We start from the raw sequence: 21355 nt of genomic DNA, 5'->3' as shown, positions 1-21355 counted from the left end.
CCTGCCAGCTAAATGGCATCATTTAAATTTAACCTCAGCTTAAGGATCAATAAACCAACACCAAACGCTAAGTCTTGATTTATCTTCACGTTTCTTATTGCATCTGCCCTGACGTTTATTAGTGCTGCTTGATAAGGCAGCGCTCACTATTGTTATGGCTATAACTCAGACCACATTATTTAGAAATGAAAGATGACTCAAATCATGTAGCTTGTTGAGGAAAGGTGCTATTACTTTTCTAAGTGATCAGACTCAGACTTTGTTTCCTGGCAGATGACAAATAAAAGTGGGAAAATGGCCTAAACTTACATTAGCCATGTTTCCACATGAATGCAAATTTTGAGATATCGCATAAAAACGCTAGATGGAAATGCCAAGATGTGCATAAAACCTTAAAATGTGCATAAATAAAGGTGGATATATATTTTTTTCAATATGCTCAAAACGGCCAAAAACATTCATCAAGCACATGTTCACACAGAAAAAAACAATGGCAAAGCAAAACAGTGGAATGCAAAAATGTAAAGAACTACTATTGCATGTTTGATATTTCAGTCCTTTTGAATCTGAATTGCCTTCTTGAGTTGACCTCTAAAACTGAATGTCTACATTTTGGCTAAGAAACATTAAGTTTTTTTTTTCCTATTTCTTATTATTTCTGAGCTTATATGATGTATATAAGACATGTTTATACAATATGTGCCTTCATATTTCATACATCATTAGCTATGTTTCCATCCACCTATTTTTATGCACATTTTGGATGATCGCACAAAAAAAATAAAAAAAATAACAATATAAGATGTGGATGGATTATGTAAATGTGCATATAAATTTTTGAGAATGCGCATAAAAATGTATGCTTTTATCCAATAAGAAAAAATGCACATAAACTACAATGGAAACACATTTACCGAATAAATTCCACCATGCGCACTGAACAAGTCATGTGACTGTGAGCTATGAGGCGGGATAACTTGACTAACCAGTGGCTCGATCTCGTTCACAGCATCTATATGTTGTTTTGGTAGTTCTGAAATGCCTGAGGAAAGTCTGTCATCAAAGTATTTCTGTATAATTACTGTCTTTAATGACTGCGTTCCCAAACAGAAGGCATCCCGCTTTAAAGCAATGACCGCATTTACTGTGTTACGTCTACTCTCTCTTAAGCACAAGTCATTTATTACATATGAAAAAATTATTATATTCAGTGGCTTCTCCAAGTTTTCTTAGAGATATTTAGTGCCAGTTTATCAGGAAGTGACGATTTTGTTCTCTTTGACTCGTTGGATGGAAACTGATTTATTCGCAAATGTTTTATGCGATATTCCAGTTTTGCGCATAAGTTAAATTTGCAGCTTTGGATGGAAACATAGCTATTTTCATGCAACAAGTGAGTTTGTTTTACATTTACACCATATTGTCTGCTTCATGACAGCTGCACGTGTAATAGAACGTTCTTTAAGCAGATGGTTTAAAGTTTTTAATAAAGAAAATGTTACTTGAATCACGTAGTTACAATTTTTGACTAGTTAAAGATAAAAAATATCACTTTCTTGAATCTGCCAAACAAACTGAAAAAAATAAATAAATAAATAAATAAAACAATTAGGGATGCACTGATCATGATTTTCATGTCCGATTCCGATTCCGATTTTTTCTTTTCTTTAAGCAACAAACAAGAAAGAAAGAAGGAAAGTAGGCATAAACAAGATGTTTATTTGGTATTTAATAGGCCAAACTGGCTTTTGGCTATTGAAAGCAATAACCGTAACCATCTGAAATTAACGTCAGTAATTGCACAGTAAGTAGCCTACATTCAATATAAACATAGATGGTACAGACATCAGCATTTAGCTTTTGTTTTTTAATTGGGTTGAAACTACATAGAACTGGCCTTAAATGAAAAGATTAACTGTAAGCATGTGAAATTACTGCATATTCTACAATCCAAACAACACAATCAACACACATTCAATAAGATGTTTCTTAATCAGCAGTCAGTATTTTGTTTAGTTTTTAAATTTGGTTTTAAATAATAAAAAAAGGTATTTACCAGTGAGACTAAATAAAAGTATGCTATATAAATAAATTATTCCAAAATGTTAAAATCAAATAATTTTGGTGCGAATAAAACAAAGATGCAAAGTGTTTCATTCGTCCAATTAAAAAAAAAATTAGGGTTATGATTCACATATATATTTTTTTACTTGAGCCAATGAAAAATAAATAACTATTGGCTCAAGTTAAAATAATATAGACGTGAATCATTACTCTAAAAATTTTTAATTGGATGAATGAAACATTTTTTTTTTTTCAGTGTGCTACAGCAGGTGATTTTTAAATCAAATCAAGTCGATGTAATTTTACGGTAAAATATTAAATAATCATCCTATACAGAACTGACGTTTACTTCTGGTTTCTCAAACGTGTATGCAAGTTCTACTTTAAAAAAAAAAAAAAGCATTTCAGCTTTGTCATGGTTTAGTCCGTTTTGTTTCTCATCCAACACGCAAGAAGTTGAGCTGAACATCTCTTCACTGTCTACGCTTGTGCAGGGCGTGGACAGGTACAGTACACTCGCGCAACTTCAGCGAGCGCGGGAAAGGGGCTCTTATTTTGTGCTTCTTTTGCGCTTCCTGCTATCTGTGCCTCAGACATGTTGGGCCCTGTCCCAAATGGCGCACTTCATGTGGACTTTCGGTCTCGTGGACTTAAATTGCGTGTGCTCGCCGAGTCTACGAGTCCGTAGGCCGTCCCATTCAGCATTTTAGCACTCTGAAGTGTGCTTAGCAGTGCCCCCTTTGTACCCTTGAAGCGGTCTTCCGTGAAGCCCTCATAGATGCAGGCTCAGCACACTTTAACTACCCAGGAATCCTTGCGAAATGCCAATCAGACAACGGATGGGAGGAGATTTCGCTCAAGAGCAATTGATGACATGGCTGAGAAGAAAATATTTAAGTGTAGGTATCATTATGGTTTTTATGATCTAGGTGTACATTTTACCAGTTGTTACATACAGTTTATACAAACATTATGGTCATCGACCAGTGGTTGATATCTAAAACATAATAATAGCGCGTTGAATAATACGATCGCATTATGATTCATTAAATAAATAGAACTGAATGTCAGGGCTTTACTGAGTCATATGTAAACCTAGTATTTATATTTAAACCAATTCAGTTCATCTGCATATTCCCCGAACCTGCAGCTCCTGTCAAAAAACAACCAGACCGTTATTTCCGGCATGACGATCGAGTCTGTCCCAAAAATACCTCTCAATGCACCCTCGTGGACTCACAGGACTTTGTGTCAACATTTCATGTACATGACGTCACCAAAGTGTGGACTCTGAGGAAGTCCACAAGTCCGGAGTGTGCCATTTGGGACAGGGCTTAGCTCTGCACTTCCAGTGCTGAATGGCTGCCGGTGTCCTGTGCACAGATTTCGAAATGCTTACACACAAACGACATGATAGCGAATGATTACAATGTAGTCTGTGCATGCGGGGCGCACTTCCGAAAAAATTGTCCGAAAAAATGGTTAAAAAAAAGTGCGTTTCGGTTTTGTTTTATGTCAGGTGGATGGGTGCCTAAAAACAATCAAGATTTTATTTTTTGCCATATTGCCCAACCCCAGGTGGGCTTTAATTTGATAGGCCAATAAGCAACCACTTAGCAATGCACCACAACACCATGTCAACTGCGTAGTAACACTCTATAAACCACTCAGAGCTCCTTACAAACCACATGAAGCAGCCTTTTTTAGCAACACCTCTGCAAACACCTACAGCAGCACCCCAGCACTGTGCCAATGGGATCTGCCCAGGTAAGCAGAACTCAGACACACTTTCTTCAGAAAATATCAAAATTTGCTTCCATTTACATTACATTACATTACATTTACATTTTGTCTGCAGAACTCTGCTTTGATCACAGGAATAAATTACATTTTAACAGATATTCACATTGAAAATAGTTATTTTAAATTGTAATAATTTTTCACAATATTACTGTTATAATTGTATTTTTTACTAAATAAATGCAGCCTTAGTGAGCAGAAAAGACATTAATTTTTTATTAATTTATTATAATAATTGTGTTTTTTTTTTATTTTTTGCTGAATTAGTGAGCTGGAGCTGCAGCTCTTTGACTCTCCACTACTTGAAAAAAAGAGAATCATCCAGTCCAACTTCACAGCTCCAGCCCACAACAGGATGGGCTGCTCTGACTGTCCATCGATCGTAATAATTTTTCACAATATTACTGTTATAATTGTATTTTTTACTATTTAGATCGAGTGCTTTTGGGAAGAGAGTACACTAGAGAAAATACAGCTCCTAAATAATCAATGATTGAGGGAGTAAATCAGCAAGAGTCAAAGAGGCCGAAATGTGGCCGGCAATTAATTAGGACATCTGAGGGAGTCAGATTCCATTTCAGCAGCCCACCACTCACATGCAATATCAACAGCATTAGCACAGAGACCGGGATACAAGAAAATGATTCGGTCCATTGATGTATGGGTTGCTGCTAAGTGGCTATAAGGCTTTTACAAATACAATAACAGCTTGAATTGTAAGAAGGGCTGGACGGTGGGAGACGGGATATATATATATATATATATATATATATGTGTGTGTGTGTGTGTGTGTGTGTGTGTGTGTGTGTGTGTGTGTGTGTGTGTGTGTGTGTGTGTTTACAAAGCATATATGGGTAATAATAATGGAAAATGGATGCATAATAAAGTTAAAATGGCAAATTAAGTGATCCATCAATTTACACTTTTACTTAAAAGTCGTTTTTTTTTTTTTTTATTTTTTAGATATAAGTTATCAATTTTGGAGCAAATGAATAAGCATGTATCGTCATCACACACATAAACTCTTAAAACTAGACTGACAGAATATAGCAGCCGACTGCATTAAATTCTGTAATGTTGCCAATATATAACTTAAGTATCGGAAAACATTATGCAGCATAAGTGAAATGATTTGTGGGTGACGGGTAAAAACTCAAAGTGAACTGAGTACACCAAAAATAACCTCTGAATAAAAGTGTCCACCACCACAAAAATAGCTAAATCAATTATGTGAATCACTTGTTTCACTTTTGTGTGATTATGTGCTCCTAATAACAGTAAGATAAATTAATACACTTGCATTTATGCTCAAGTCCTCGCCATTTGGATGTTTGAGCAAAAAGTGAGTCAACATAAAGTCAACAATGGCTCTATTTACCTTCCTAAAACATACGTTTATGTTCTTCATTAATTTTACTATTGCTCAATTTTTTTTCCTATAATTTATGTTTATGTCTTTATATTACCTTTCTTACATGCTTTCTGTCAAAAATTAACCTGTTATATTTAATAGCATATTATTTTCATTTCAAACTGCTAGTTAAGGTAAAAATAACGTTTTTACTTTTACTTTGTGTTAACTAGTCTAAAAAAAAAAAAAAAAAAAAAAAATAAATTATTTACCTAATATTGCATTGTGTTCCATCAAGAAATGAAGTTTCGTTTTTGGCCATCAGTTATAAACCCATGCCAATCATTAATTGACATAAACCGCATCGTTTGACGGGATTCGCTTTGACATTTTCAGCACTCGCGTGTCAGTCTACAGCACTGGATGTGCCCGTAATGTATATCTGTATTCGTTTAGCTCTGGTGTGATGATCGGTGTGCGGGTATCGATCGCCTCACCTGCTGTTTCGCGCCTGTCCCAACAGCTCTGGCTTCGAGATGGTCTGGGGTGCCTTAAAATGCGATAGAAAAGAGCTACAGAACTGTCGCAATGTCCCAAATTGCATTTTCACCTAACCCCCTCCTCCCTAACTGAACCCAGTAGTCTTTCACTCGAGGAAACAGCAGCAGCACACCCACAGCCCCGCGACCGCTACATCCGACGCGCTGCCGTGTCGATCAAGTCCCATATTTTCCCGGAGATCTGATGGATGTGTGCCTCATGCTTCAGCCCTGAGGTGCTGCTGCGGCTGCTGGGAGCGGGGGATGGATTCTGTCTGACGGCGTGCCAGAGAGACAGAAAACCAGCGCTGCATTTTTACCAGCTGCTAGAATATCTGGAGCTGCGTCCATGCGCCACCGTCTCGCCTCGGAGAATCAGACAAACTGGAGCAGCACAGACTCTCTCTCTCTCTCTCTCTCTCTCTCTCTATATTTTTACCAGCTCCACACACACACACACACACACACACACACTCATATCATTCCTGCTTTATTGCACGGCTCTCAGTGAGAGATGCGCAAACGGAAACGCGGACGCGGCATACGGTTACAGTGAGCTCTAACGGGAGAAATACAGAAAGAGGGGCAAAATAGTGAGCTGCCTAAACTGCATTTGTAGGCTAGTGCATATGATGCCCAAATATGCAGGCTAGGCATTCAGCATACTAGGTTTTGAGACACAGCCAGTGTGCTGGAGTTGATTTCAGCGACGCTCAAAGCGCTGGAGCAGCGCGCTCTACAGTGCACGACTGATATACGGAACACCTTTACGAACCAACCTAATTTGTTATTTACCTCATCGACGCGGTTCAAAATGTGTCACTTTAGGAGGTGATATTTGAAGAGGATCTGGCAACCTAAGGGCGTCTCTGTACGTAGTGACTCGAATCTCATTTGGCGTTCTGGGACGTGAGTACACGTTTTATTTCCTTTCTAATGTTTTCAGCGCTGTTAAGATCATTGACCACATTTCCCTACGTTTTCTCCTTTTTTTCATTCGTTTCTCTCTTTCTATCTGTCCCTCGTCATCATAAAAGCTAATCAAGACATCATCATCATCACAAGTGACAAGTGACATACAGCCAAGTATGGTGACCCATACTCAGAATTCGTGCTCTGCATTTAACCCATCCAAAGTGCACACACACAGCAGTGAACACACACACACACACACACACACACACCCGGAGCAGTGGGCAGCCATTTATGCTGACATCACTGACATCATGGATCATCACTTGAGCATCCCAGTACTCTAGTACTTAGTCTAGTAAAATAATAGTAGTCTAGTACTCTAGAAAGTGACAAAAATGATGAAAACGTGATGATCAATGGACAATAGCGTTCTGTATAAGCCCACACTGCAGTTTTGTCAATTGTGCCTTTAAATGATCGTGCTCTTTAAATTTGGGTGGATTTTGATTGGCTGTCTGCCAGTGGTTTTTATACCTCAACAACTGAAGAAAAAAATAATCGTTCTTAAACTGATTCCAACCATTTCATTTCTTCGTGTTGTCATCGTTATAACTGGTGTGGTATATGCTTTTCTTATAGAATTACAACAATTATTAAAACTTCATAGTTATAGTTATCATCGTTGGTGTGAGCGAGCCTTTATGCTGTGAAGGTCTGAAGGAATAGTTCACCCAAAAATTAACATTTCCTTAAAAAATACTGAATGAGTTCACTGAGGAAAAGAAAGCAAGTTACTAAACCTAACAACAAAAGCAAGCATAAAACAGTGTAAATACAACTTGAAAACAGTGAAAAATGGAATTTTATTAATCATTCATGCCCCAGTGCATGATGGGAACAACGGGATCATAACTTTGATATTTATTTATTTATTATTTGCAAACTGGACATCACTCCAGACCGTTTGCATGAATCTATGGATTGCAGATAATAATGTGGTAAATAATGCTCAGTTGATTGCACAGACTGATCATTTTGCTTCACAAGACCTCAATATATCATCAGGAGCTTTGATATGCTTTTTTATTCTCAAAGACAAGTAGCTGCAGACTTGCATTTTATGAATCACCAAGGACCACAGTTTCAGCTAAAATCTTTACTATTCTACTGAAGAAAAAAAACAGCTACGTCTTAGATGGTGAGTAAATTATCAGCACATTTTCATTTTTTGGTGAACTATCCCTTTAAAACATCTTAATGGATTTGCGTCTTATAACCTGTTAACCCTTAAACTATAAATTATTTTAATTAACACACAGCTTTTCTCAATTTACTTGTGGATTATTGTGATGTTTTTATCAGCTGTTTGGACTCTCATTCTGACGGCACCCATTCACTGCAGAGGAGGAGCTTTTACGGGTTTGGAACGACATGAGGGTAAGTGATTAATGACAAAATTTTCATTTTGGGATGGAGTATCCCTTTAAGTATTGGAGGGATGTTGTGTGTGTTTGCATTCAAAAACAGCTGAGCACAGCTGAATGAAACAGAACCTTAAAACACATCAATCATGATGTTTCCAACACTGAAAAAAAAACAAGATGCAATGAAACGGACAAAGAAATGTATCTGATGCATATGTACTAGCAATTATATAACAGCAGATGGAATTGCTCCATCTCATAAGTGCAATTCCAATGCCGCAAGTGGAATAATATGTTGAAAATTTGAGCAGTCAAAATTACTGAAAAATGAATTACTGAAGACCAGAAATACTGATTACCATCATCTCTCTGAGCTCAATGTGTGTGAGTCCGTCTGACTCTGATGTGGCCTGTGTAGTCAGTGCACTTTCCTCATTAGTTCCTGGACCACTTACAGCCCCTAATGATCTGCTGGAACGAGTCTGACGGGATCTCTAGTCCACTTTATGAATCAGGCCAGAGATAATGGGTATTGCTGTCCATAGCTTAGCAGTGAAATATCTGGTCTAGTCACGAAGGTTGTCAGCATCACTAGTACTATTTTTATATAAGAATCCCACTTTAAAACCTAAGTATTGTCCAGAATACATAACTTTGTGAAAAAAGTGTGCTTAATTGCACTGAATGTGCAACTTGTACTGTATTTACTTTAATTGCACTGCTTAATAAGCATATATAAATCTTAAAAGCATATATATATATATATATATATTTAAAAAGTACTTGCAGATAATATATTACTGAAATAAAAGACCACTTAAGTGTATTTTGATTTTAAAGTTAATTAAACATTTAAAGTGAATATATTTTAAATGTGTGATTACACATATATTTAAATGCATGACAAACAAGTTTCAGTAGATATTACATTATAGTATATTTTAGTTGGTTTCAGTAGTTTTTATTTTATAGTGTTTTATTTTAGTTGATCCCACCCATTGACTTCCACAGTTTTTTTTTTCTTCTTCTTGGTTACTATTGTTGTTAATGGTTCAACAAAAGAAAGAAACAGATACAGGTTTGGAACAACATGAGGGTGAGTAAATGATGATAAAATTTTCATTTTTGTCTATCCCTTTAAGTGAGTCAAAGAAGTACTTTAAAGTTTATATACTTGCATTTAATATAAATTGAAACTATAAATTATTTTAATTATATGCAATTAAGTGTCTTAAAACATAAAATTCAGTTCACACTCAAGTATATTTCTTTATATTATTTTTTTTATGTATGCAGTATGCTGAAATTTATTTTTTCACAAGAGTAATATCATAATTATTATTATTTATTATTGTGAAGAGAAAACATCTATATCAAAATATTATTGTAGTGTAGGAGAGATGTGTGTAAGAGTGTCTCTCATTTACTTCTTAAAATATAACAATGTAGTTACTGCAAAATCCATATCCATTAGTTTTAACCCCAGGTTCCTCTGAGGCAACCATCACTGAATGTTGCTTTGAATAAGAAAGTATCAACCAGATATCCAAGATAATTGTCACAGCATCTTAAACACAGCCAAACTCTCAATGCATGGGTACTGTATGTCTGAATATTACAGACACCCCTAAACAAAGAACTCAAACATTATTAATGCTGCTTCGAGTGACATTCATAAATATCATACATATCAAATAGAGTTTGACCGATGTATCGGTTTTGCCAATTAATTGGCACCGATAGTTGATTGGCGGAACTATCATTTATCTGCAAAAATCCATGCCGATAATTTTCCGGGTTGCGTTCGTTGCTGGAGTGGCTGAGATGGGTCCGCTGCCATTATACAGTACTTATTCAGTAACAGCAGAAATCGTTTTGTTTGTTTTTTGTTTTTTTTTTGAGGTGTGAATGGGGCGGGAAACTTCAAACGCACATTTAAATGCAGCCGACAGAAAATCCTGCCGCGGAACAGAGCGCCATTCACATAGTTTTCCATTAATTACATTATATTTGTCCCAAATCATTGTTAATGTACATAATGGCATCACCCTATGTATTGTGCTCTTTCTGTGGCTCTAATGCAGTCTGTATGCTTCATATAGAGAGCTGTAATACAGATCGTACTTTCTCTTTCAGTTTGCTCTGTTTTTCTAAAAACCTAACTTAAAGCTCATTTATCCCACATTGTTCATTCTTGAAACAAACTCCATTTGGTGATTAAATAAACAGTTTTAGACTGCTGCTTGAATTGAACGTGACACGTCTGGTGTGTGACTTCTCCCAGACGCAGCGTTGCGCTTTTGCCCAGTGTGTAACTTACACACACACACACACAAATATATATATATACATATATATATATATTTATTTTTTTTTTTTTTTTTTGATTAGATAATCATGAGAATGCACATACAATATCAATAATATATGTATGTAATTTTAATGCTATGGCCTTGTGTACTGTAGATATTTAAAGATGGCCATCTTTAAGCATGACTGTTAAAATTAAATGGTAATACTTAACAGTAAGAGTCTATTTGTAATATTAATGAAAGCTGTGGAAGTATTGTTCCTAGTGTGTTCACTATTACTAATAGGCTACATTTTTAAATTTTAAAGTTTCTTTTTTAACTAGTAAACTATGAAATAACCAATGATCAATATAATAATTAATATTAATATGTTTATTCATTTACAAAGTATGGTTCAGTACTGCTACTGCTTTTTTAAAAATAGTAAAGCACTGTTTTAGTTTTCATTTAGTATCCATTTTAAAAACTATCGGTTGATTAATCGTATCGGCCAGTTTGGTCCAACCTAGCTATCGGTATCGGCAAAATCCACTATCGGTCGACCTCTAATATCAAATGCATGTCCTGAGAAAATAGCGAAGAAATCGAAAAATATATCATATTGCACTTTGCTAATTTCTCTTAGACAATAACACATATGCATGTAACAGCAATGAGGTCTGTTTTCTTCACTACAAATGACATCAATAATAATAAAAAAAATAATAATGATTGATTTTTGTATTTGTTTTATGTATTTATAATATAAATATTATATTTAAAATCTAAATTTATTTTAAATTGTAATTTATGCTTAATTATTTTCACATTGTGATTAGTCTAAAAAACAACATCAGCCCCACACAATGCTGAACTAAGGAACATTAAACATTGTCTGAGGCCGAGCAAGATGCAGGAGTATGAATGTCTGACCTGTCTGGGATCCCTGAACCGTTTCTGAGAGGGTCCTGGTTTGCTCCGGCTGGGCCTCCCCTTACTTTGGCTTGGGGCCCTGATATGGAGCCCTCAGGACTGCTGTAGAACCATGCTCCCGACTTTGTGAGGATTTCTTGTTGTTTTCGGCACAGGTTGCATACCCACATTACCTACATATAAAATGAAAAATTAGGATTGAAGGAATTTGTCAAAATATGAGATTAAAAGCACAAAAACAATTCAATAACAAACCAAGACATGCAGATTTTATTTTTAAATTTTTTTTCCCCAAATATCAGCACGATTTCAAATGTGATATTGATTTTATACAACAGGTCAATAAACAATAAATATTTTAGACACAGTATTGTCCGGATTGTCAGTTTTTGCTCAATTTCACAAACTAACATAGTTCCAAACAAAGCCTCGGCAAAACTGTTTTGGTTTTGAATCAATCGTTTTGAACGAATCGTTTGAGTCAATGATTCAGTGACTCATTCGTAAAGACAGTCACTTGCTTAGTCATTAATTTGTTTGAATTTTGAATGGATTATGTGTTTGTATGGTTATGTTATTATCTTGTTAATATATTCTGTTGGTTTTAGTTTCATATTTACTGGCGGTTTTATTTTAATATTTATTATTTACATATTTCATTATACTTTTTTTCTATGTTGACTCACCATTCTAAAGTTACTTTTCTGTATTGTCTATTCAGTGCTTTTCTTATTCACAATAATGACTTTAAATGATTTTTTGGGGGGTAATTTCTCCAAATTGATGTGCGATTTTAGTTTGTGATTAATTAGATAATCAGCACATCATGCAATTAATTAGGTTTAATTGCTTAAGAACACTAATTTAAATACAAGATGTACACGTTTCAATAGAAATGACATTAAAGTATATATTTTAGTTTATCGTTTAAGCTTGTCAGTACATTTCAATAGAAGTAATTATGAGATTGCATCTAAAGATAAACTTAAGTTGTACTTAAGTGAGTCAAAAATGCACTGTTAAGTTCAGCTAGTCTAAGATTTCACAAAAATGTAAGATACAATGTTTTCATTTAATTGCAATTAAGTGTCTGAAAATATTACATTCAGTTTTGCACTACTTAAGTATATTCTTTTAAATTATACTTTTTTTTAATTAGTATGCTAAAGTGTACTTTTTTTCCATACGGGTATTTGTTGTACAATGTGCAAACTAAAACATATCACTTTCAATAAATAAGATACAGAAAATACTGAAAACATAAACTACAGCAAAAAATTCAGCTCCCTTATAATTTATAGTTCTATACCATAACTCACCTGGTGTCCTCAATTTCCATAATACTGGTGGTTTGTGAAGTGTAACAGGCCAGTTTAGTAGTTAGGGTAATAGTAATTTGGGAAATTAGGGGTAATTTGTTCAAATCCGTGAGTATCAATAACCGTAGTTACTATTATTACAGTAAAAACTATTATTTTATCTTTGCTATGGTAAATGTTTGTAAGACTGTGAGACTGACAGACTAACACATCTATGAACTGCACTCTCAAACACACTAAAGTCACACACTCACACTCATTTAAACTGAGCGAGAGACGCTGAGAGCGAGTAAATCAATGACAACCATTAGAATTGCTGCTATAGGAGAGTGGTCACCTGCCTTTGCTGAGTCACCAGAGAGAAAGAGAGAGAGAGAGAGACCAAAAGGGAGCAAATGAGTTTGTGTATGAATGGAATGGGCTCAGAAAATAGAACAAGAGGGCCATTAGTGACAGACATAAGGAAATATTGCATGAGCTGCTTTCAAATGGACTGTGGACATTAAAGTGCTCAATGCAAATGCTGCTACATGAGAAATGCATTACTGCAGAAGCTACACAAATGTCTGCATTTAGAGGAACACAAAGAAACCAGCGACTAATACAAGACTTGCAGTATAAAACATTGCAAACATCATAATAAAAAAATTAAAATAAAAACTATAGATTTATAGAAAAAATGTACAGTAGTTTAAGTATAGAGAGACATGATTAAATCATGAGAGCTCTGACGGATCGTGGGTAGTGTAGTTCTTCACCACAAATTTACATATTTAAATTAAGATCATATTTTCTAAAAATAAAAAAATAAAAATACAATATCACATCTTTTTTTTTTTTTTTTCGTATGATCTTCCTTTTTGGGCCTATGCACCAGAAGAATGAGAGTGTGTACATCTATGTTTGGCGTAGTTGTCGATAATGCTTAAAAATTAAGATAAAATAATGTAGGCTGATATCTTCAAAAAGTTAGTGTTAAAAGTTAATACCTCTATAAAAAAAAAAAAAAAGAATTTTAAATTCCAAAACCCAACAACTGCACTCTAGTGCTCAGGAAGAAAATACAGTCTGTTTGTTTATTTATTTGAGAGAATGTTGTAACACTCTATGGGGTAAGTTGTCACAGTGTTAACTAGCAGTTACACAGCCTAACCAAATAAAAAGGGAAAAAGCCACCCTATAAAAAAATCTAATCATTGTTTTGGCCAACAATTAGGCTACTGTAATTAATAAAAAATAAAAAAATAAATAAAAGTGTAAAAAATATGAAGTGTTTAAGTGGCACTATAACCTGACCTTTGTGAAAATACACTTTTCACTGTATTAAAAACACATAACATAATTCAGTCTTTCGTTAAAATCTACCTTCAATAACCTAACAAATGAAAGTCTGAACGCATGTTCAGTCAGTGTGTTAATTGTGGTAACTTGTTTACTAAACAAAACTTGCTAGTCTGGAAATTTATCACACATTTATTTAAACTTTTAACTCAAAACCACTGTCACTGAGATACTGTATAGCCCTGTGACAACCCCGGCACTGGTCGAATGTGTCCAAAACATATAACTTCAAACTTAACGCGCAATAGATTAGTACCCTACCCATGTCGTCGTTGCGAGTCATTTTGTGTCCGCCGAGACGCGATGAACGCCGACACAGAAGAACTTAATAGCGTGTAATGCACTCCGGTGCTCCGCTGCGTCTGCGGCTTCCGTCAGAACCACAAACGCTCGGCTCGATCCGAGCCTGGATCCGAGAAGCGCGTGAGAAGCCGCCACTGAGCCAGTTCTGCGCGTGTCTGACAGCGGAAGCGATCGGCGTTTAAGAGGCTGAATGCGCGATGAAGCTGAGGAGGAACTCACTGCTCTTCGCTTTAGCCTACATTATTTACGGATCCTGACGCTATCAAGCCACTAAGCCGGAATTCAGTTCATTACGAATGCATGCCGCCTCAAACCGGCCGAAAAAACACAGGTAATAACAGACACGAAGCTTTAGCCAAACACTGTGAACACTAAAAGCGGAATACACTCAAACTATGTCCTCGGGGTTATTCATCTCTCTCAAAAGCTGTGATGAAGATCACCTAACATGATCTCACAATGTGTGAAAGAAGTCTAAGTGAACTTAACTGCAATAAAATATTGTTGTTTTCACTGAATACATTTAATTGAAATGGCAAAAAATAATAATAAAAAAAAAAAAACTGTATAGAAAACACTAGAAGTCATACACTGGCTTCATTCTCACACAACACTTCACAGTGCAACAGAATCATCTCTTATGTAATGTGTTTGTATTCACTAGGAGAAAACTGGCTTAAATTGAGCAAGTTTACCAAAAAGATGTCTTGGCATAATGTTGACTTCAAACAAAACAGCTAGTTAAAATAAAACAGCATCAAAAACAGTAAACAGATCCAAAACCTCTGTTCCACACATTCCCATCTGTCACAGCAGAGGTGTTTGGAGCACAAGAAACAGTGCCGTTCTACAACATGACGCTCTGATTCTGGAAATCTAAAATATTAAGACACTATGTGTCTGAAATTTTTTTTGTGAAATAAGTGGATTGGGGATAGTGTGAAATGAAGTTGTGTATTGGGTATGATTTCAACGGGTTCAAAACTTTATAATAACTTTTATTACATTAATAAACCTTAATAACAATTTATTATTAATGTCTGTTCAGATATGCATCTGAAAATATATATAAAAGTTTCATTACCTTGCACAGCTATGTGAATGTCTATATAATAATGTTTGTGTTAGCACTTGAAGTTGGCATGAAAGGAAAATTCACCCTATATTTTAAACGTTATAGATGTTTATTATTATTATTATTATTAATATTATATTATTTTATTTTAACAGAATATTTTATCTCATAATGTTTAAGCCAAATGTCAAAACAGGACCTTTTAATGAAAACATCAGACTTCCCAGATGTAGATGAGTTTCTTCATAGCATTCAAAAAATTTAGAAATTTTGCATTACATCACTCATTTATGGATCCTCTGCAGTTAATGGGTGCCGTCAGAATGAGAGTCCAAACAGCTGATAAAAACATCAAAATAATCCATAAGAAATCTACTCCAGTCCATCAATTAGTCATTTTAAACTTTAAACCATCACTTCCAGATAAAATACCAGATGGTTTTATCAGCTGTTTGGACTCTAATTCTGACGGCACCCATTCACTGCACAGCATCCATTGCTAAGTGATGTAATGATAAATTTCTACATTTTTTTTTTCTGATGAAGAAACAAACTCATCTACATCTCTGATGACCTGAGGGTGAGGATATTTTAAGCAAATGTTCATTTTTGGGTGAACTATTCCTTTAATGCATTATAAAGGCATTCATAATGATGTATTATGATCTTTTCACGAATATGTCCAGCTACAATTATAATGCATTAAAATATTTAGCTATGCGTTTAACACATAACACACAGAAGTTGGGTGTTGATCCTTTCAAAGTAGAATTATGTAACTCAGTTATTCAGAATTATTAGTTGCAATTATTCTTATTATAAGGCATTGATACCCACTATAAATGCAGTTATAATGCATTTTATGGTTAGTTATGGTAATTATTATTATAAAGTGCGGGGTTTTTTGTCAGCTGTTTTTTCTTGTCCTCCCATATAAAATGCTGTGGGTGTGTGTGTGTTTAAGGGCATGAAGCAAGGGCTCCATGACATCACTGTCCCTGTGCTGAAAAAGAATCTGGTCATCTAGCACTGTAGGGGAACTCAATCCATGGCCTCACTAACATGTGCAGCCATTGACACTGACATCAGACACAGCAGCGCCGGTGTCCATGACAGCCACCGCGCCATGGGAATACAACAACCCGCTGAGCTCCAGTCAGCTTCCAAAATTCCAAAATCGATGAATTTAATTTAACATAATAATGCCATAATCATACGTGTTCATCTCAAGCCACGGAAACTAATCCAACAACACCTTATGTGCCAAGTAAGTGGATAAACAGTTTAAATAAAAACTAGCATCTAGATAAATACATATTTTGGTTTGCTGTCCCGTGTACTTCTGATTTAAAACCTTAGCTCTGAAAATCCACTATATTGTTTCCTTGGGGTGCCTGAATTAGAGCTAACATGTCTTTGCCTCCACCAACAAGAACTCAAGCTGAGTGAGCATTGCTAACTACATACAAGTGCTGTTTATCACAGTGTTATCTCATCAGAAACATGTACAGATCTTCCTGCTGCTGTGCCCTCACTAAACACTATGCATTATGCACACCATTCATCATTCATGAGCTGTGAATAGTGAATTAGTCACTGATTAACAATTGACCATCAGTAAAGTTATTTTCCACATTCTTCAGCTCCTCCGAGGGCAGAATCTCCATACACTGAAAGCAACTGTCTGGCTGAAGCAGCTGTCTGAGGTGAGCTAACGTGTACATCTACACAACAAACAAAGCTCAGGATCTGTTTTCACAACATTAAATAAAGAGACATTTGCTTTAAAAAAAAAATCATTGGAACTTATGCCAGTTATGAAGCCTGTTCAGTGAATCGCTTTCCTCTTTCATGTTCAGTCACGTGTCAAATCAAATGTCTGTACCTGAACGCCTGATCAATCTCAAAATTAAGAGAAAGTAGAGTAAATTAAACCAGTAATTTTATTTTATTTTATTTCATTTCATTTCTCTTTTTTTATCATTTTATGAATGCAAAAAAGTTTTGAAATAATGTTTAAAAAAAGTAAACATTTTTTAAAAGTATACTAAATAATTTTACTAAATAAGTATACTAAAAACATTTATTTATTTATTTATTACAAATGTATCAATCAGCATTAAAGGCAATATATCAAATATGTTGTGTCCTCAGAATAAAATATTTTTGTTTTTTGTTTTGTTTTGTTTTTTTTTTTTTTTTTGGGGGGGGGGGGGGTTAAAATGTGCTTAAATATCATAAAAATAATTAAAATTAATAAAAAAATGCATATATATATATATATATACACACACACACACACACACAGACACACTAACAATAAAAAGTTTGGAGTCAGCGTGATTTTTTTTTTTTATTATTATTTTTTTTTTACTTCAAATTCATAATTTTATTCAGCGGGGCTCATTAATGTGATCAAAAGTGACAAATGTCACAAAAGATTTCTATTTAAAATTAAAATTCTTTTCATAAAAATAAATAAATAAATAAAATAATAAATAAAACCCTGAAAACAATATCATGGTTTCTGCAAAAATATTAAGCAGCACAACTTTTCAACATTTATAATAATAATAAATATTTCTTGAGCAGCAAATCAGCATATTATACTGATTTCTGAAAGATCACGTGACACTGAATACTGGAGTAATGATGCTGAAAGTTCAGCTTTATATCACAGGAATAAATTACATTTTAACATATATTAAAATAGAGAACATTATTTTGAACTGTAATAATAATATTTCACAATATTACTATTTTTACTGTATTTTTGATCAAATAAATAGGAGACTCGTTTCAAAAACATTAGAAAATTCGAACCAACCACAAACTTTTGAACAGTAGTGTAAATATATTGTATAAATAATGGTAGTATAAATATATTAATAGTCCTACAGTAAATGTTTCATTTTCTTTCACTGTAATGGGACAATAATCTGCCAGCAGCATGTGAAAATTAAGTGCATTATTTTTGGATACATCCGGTTGTCATTATAATTCAAGTTTTACAATATTAATGGTTCATGTTAAAAGGGCTTGTGAGAATTTAAACATAATGATAAAACCATAAAGAAAAAATAAACACTAAAGAAAATGAGAAGCTGCAGAACAAATTGTCCCCCTGCTGTAAATTTATGCGAGAAATTGAGAGTGTGATGAAATGGAACATGAGCAAGAAATAAAAAAAGAAAGAAACAGAGAGGAACGGAGGGAAATGTACTGTAATATTAGTATTGATTCATGTATTCAAGTCTAAACTTCAATGGTTTTCTGACTTCTGTAAGACAAAACTACAGTCAGACAAAAAATTGATATTAGGTGTTTGAAATCAAACACAGGAGACATGCACAGAGGAAAGGCCTGAATCACTGTGTGGAGTATAATGGGAGAAGATGCCCACTAGTGGAAACAGTACTGAACAGCCTGTGCTGGTTTCTTTATTAAAAAAAAAATAAATAAATAAAACTAGTGCTGCTGGTTTGCAAAAAATACATAATATTTCCAAATTAGATAATGCCGAGTTAAAAATATCAAGAAAACTTTTCCATCACATACTGTTTTTCACAAAATAAGAATGGATACTTGTCTGATTTAGTGCTGTCATCATGATTAATCGCATCCCAAATAAAAGTTTTTGTGTACATAACATATGTGTGTGTACTGTGTATATTTATTATGAATATATATATATATATATATATATATATATATATATATATATATATATATATATATATACACATATACAGTATATATTTTGAAAATATTTACATGTCCTATATTTTTATATTTGATATTATATATAAATATATTTAATATAAAAATATAACACATTTTTCTTAAATATATACGTGCATGTGTGTATTTATATATATATATAATAAATATAAACAGTACACACACATATATTATGTACACAAAAACTTTTATTTGGGATGCGGATCTCTGCGTACACAAAACAGCGTGCGGATGCTGAACTAGCCTTTCATGTATTTTTGTGTTTGTATGTTTAAACTGGCAAGGTGTATTTGTTCGTTCAGGCACGGGAGGAAGTGAAGAAGTGGTCGGTTCGGTGTTTGTGCGGCTCTCCGTTTGCATACCGAACTCTGCGAACAGTTGAGTTTTTAGTTGTGGTTTTTTTAGATTCGTTTGTTTTTGTGTGTTTTTTTGAATGTTTAAATTGCCAAAACTTAAAACACGTGCAATTGATAAGCTTTCTTGACGACGCGCAGGTCGTCTTCTTATGCTGGTCTTGGACAGTCGGTTGAAATCGTCAGGGGGGCCCCCCTCAGCCGTGGGCCCCTACAATCCTCACCACCTTTCACCCCACTAGCGACGGCCGTGCCTTTCCCTCAAAATGTCCAGAATTTTAAGTCTTCTTGCACACACTCATGTTAAAGGGATACTCCACCCCGAAATGAAAATGTTGTTCCAAACCCGTAAAAGCTCCATTCGTCTTTGGAACATAATTTAAGATATTTTGGATGAAAACCAGGAGGCCTGAGACAGTGTCAAGGTCCATAAAAGGTATTAAAGTCGTGGTCAGAATACTCCATCTGCCATCAGATGTACAATCTAGGTTATATGAAGCGACGGGAACACTTTTTGTAAACGAAGAAAACAAAAATTATGACTTTATTCAATAATTCCTTTGTCAACAGTCTCCTCTGTGTCTCTCCATATCACCGTATGCTGTGTATGCTCTTCTGTATCATCCGGACCACAAGGATGTGCTGTTTTCTTTCAAATCAAAGCTAAATACACATAGAAACAGCATTTCTTAAATTGTGTTCTGAAGACGAACGAAGCTTTTACAGGTTTGGAACGAATAGGGGGTAAGTGATTAATGACAAAATTTTCATTTTGGGGTGGAGTATCCCTTTAAGTGCCATTTAATCAAATAAGTGGTCACAGCAGACATAACCAGAAACTTTGTCATGTAATTTGGAATCAGTAAAGGACTACAATTTGTAAGTAATCCACCCAGCACTGTATACTGTATATGTTCTGTCATATAGTTTGTTTATACATGAGATCAAGAGCTGTGGAGGCAGACAACAGCAGCACTTAGACACTCAGATATTGGAATGTTTCGGGGCTTTATTTTCTTGTTACATTTCAGCACCCTCTTGTGGTCACGAGATTAAATGGTTAACTTACTGCGTGATCAAAAGCTGCCAAATCCATATACAACATGAAAGATGTAGAAATACAGCATACAGACACAGGGCCACATAAATGAGGTCTTTATATTATCTACAGACTCTACGGTGAGAGAGAGAATCAGACGTACTTTGTTGGAGCGGAGGGAGACGCGTCCTCCACAGCGCGCACAGAACTTGGTTTGGCAATAAGAACAGACGCGGCCGCAGCCATCGGCAAACTTGGTTTTGTGGCAGATCCCACAGATGGGCGAGTCTCCCTTCTGCTCCGGGTTCTTCGGAGCCTCCTCTCCGATCTGCTTCACCTGGTCCTTGTACATCTCAAACTGCTGGTGCAGCTTCCTGTGGGGAGCAGAGACGGACATTTAGTGCTTTCTTGTGACGCTGTCATGATTTACATTCGAGGTGGAGAGTCAGGTGTGAAGAGCTGCTCCTGGATCAGTTTGTGTTGTGACAGGTGTGACACCTGTTAATTAACTTATGTGCAAAACTCATCAGGAATCAGTGATGAACCTCATCAGGTTCATCATATCCTGCAAAAAAAAAAAAAAAAAGATTTTCCACAAATAGGATGTGATAATAGGGTGTGATACTTGGAAAACATTCTTGTGAATTCTTGTGAAAAGAAGTATATAACTTTAGTAAAACATTCTTTTTGTCCATGAAAGACGGGTCAAAACAGGTCAAGAGCACCATCTAGGAAAAAAAGGTACCTGTACATTTGGTTGTGAATTTGGGATCATTCATATGTTTTCATACAATTTTCTTACACCAGGGTTAAGTTTAGGGATGGACCTTAATGCATGCTTTTTTTCTAAATCTCATACTTTTTTTC

General features: G+C 35.0%; 1 protein-coding gene and 1 long non-coding RNA gene across 32 annotated transcripts in view; one reads left to right on the top strand and one right to left on the bottom strand.

Annotated features, from left to right (window-relative positions):
* LOC109062068 (regulating synaptic membrane exocytosis protein 2-like) overlaps positions 1–21355 on the bottom strand; it is a 128403-nt gene that overhangs the window by 93618 nt on the left and 13430 nt on the right. For 29 of the 30 annotated variants that reach the window (XM_042775963.1, XM_042775962.1, XM_042775965.1 and 26 more), the window contains 2 exons: positions 20652–20862; positions 11318–11490 (listed from right to left, as the gene is read on the bottom strand). In XM_042775963.1, the coding sequence (XP_042631897.1) occupies positions 11318–11490; positions 20652–20862 (384 nt within the window). Of the gene's footprint in view, positions 1–5712; positions 6172–11317; positions 11491–20651; positions 20863–21355 lie in introns of those variants that run through there. The other variant, XM_042775988.1, reaches the window with a different exon arrangement.
* Positions 6206–20757, top strand: LOC122148729. 2 transcript variants are annotated; one of them, XR_006162577.1, is made up of 5 exons: positions 6206–6663; positions 8032–8106; positions 16320–16622; positions 16999–17061; positions 20621–20757. It is a non-coding gene; the product is annotated as an uncharacterized LOC122148729 (long non-coding RNA). The 2 variants fall into 2 exon arrangements; XR_006162578.1 differs by lacking the exon at positions 16320–16622.

This window comes from Cyprinus carpio, chromosome A19 (genome assembly GCF_018340385.1).
Source record: "Cyprinus carpio isolate SPL01 chromosome A19, ASM1834038v1, whole genome shotgun sequence".
Taxonomy (NCBI): Eukaryota; Metazoa; Chordata; class Actinopteri; order Cypriniformes; family Cyprinidae; genus Cyprinus; species Cyprinus carpio.
Note: the sequence above shows the minus strand (reverse complement) of the source record. Positions and strands in the feature narration are given on the sequence as shown.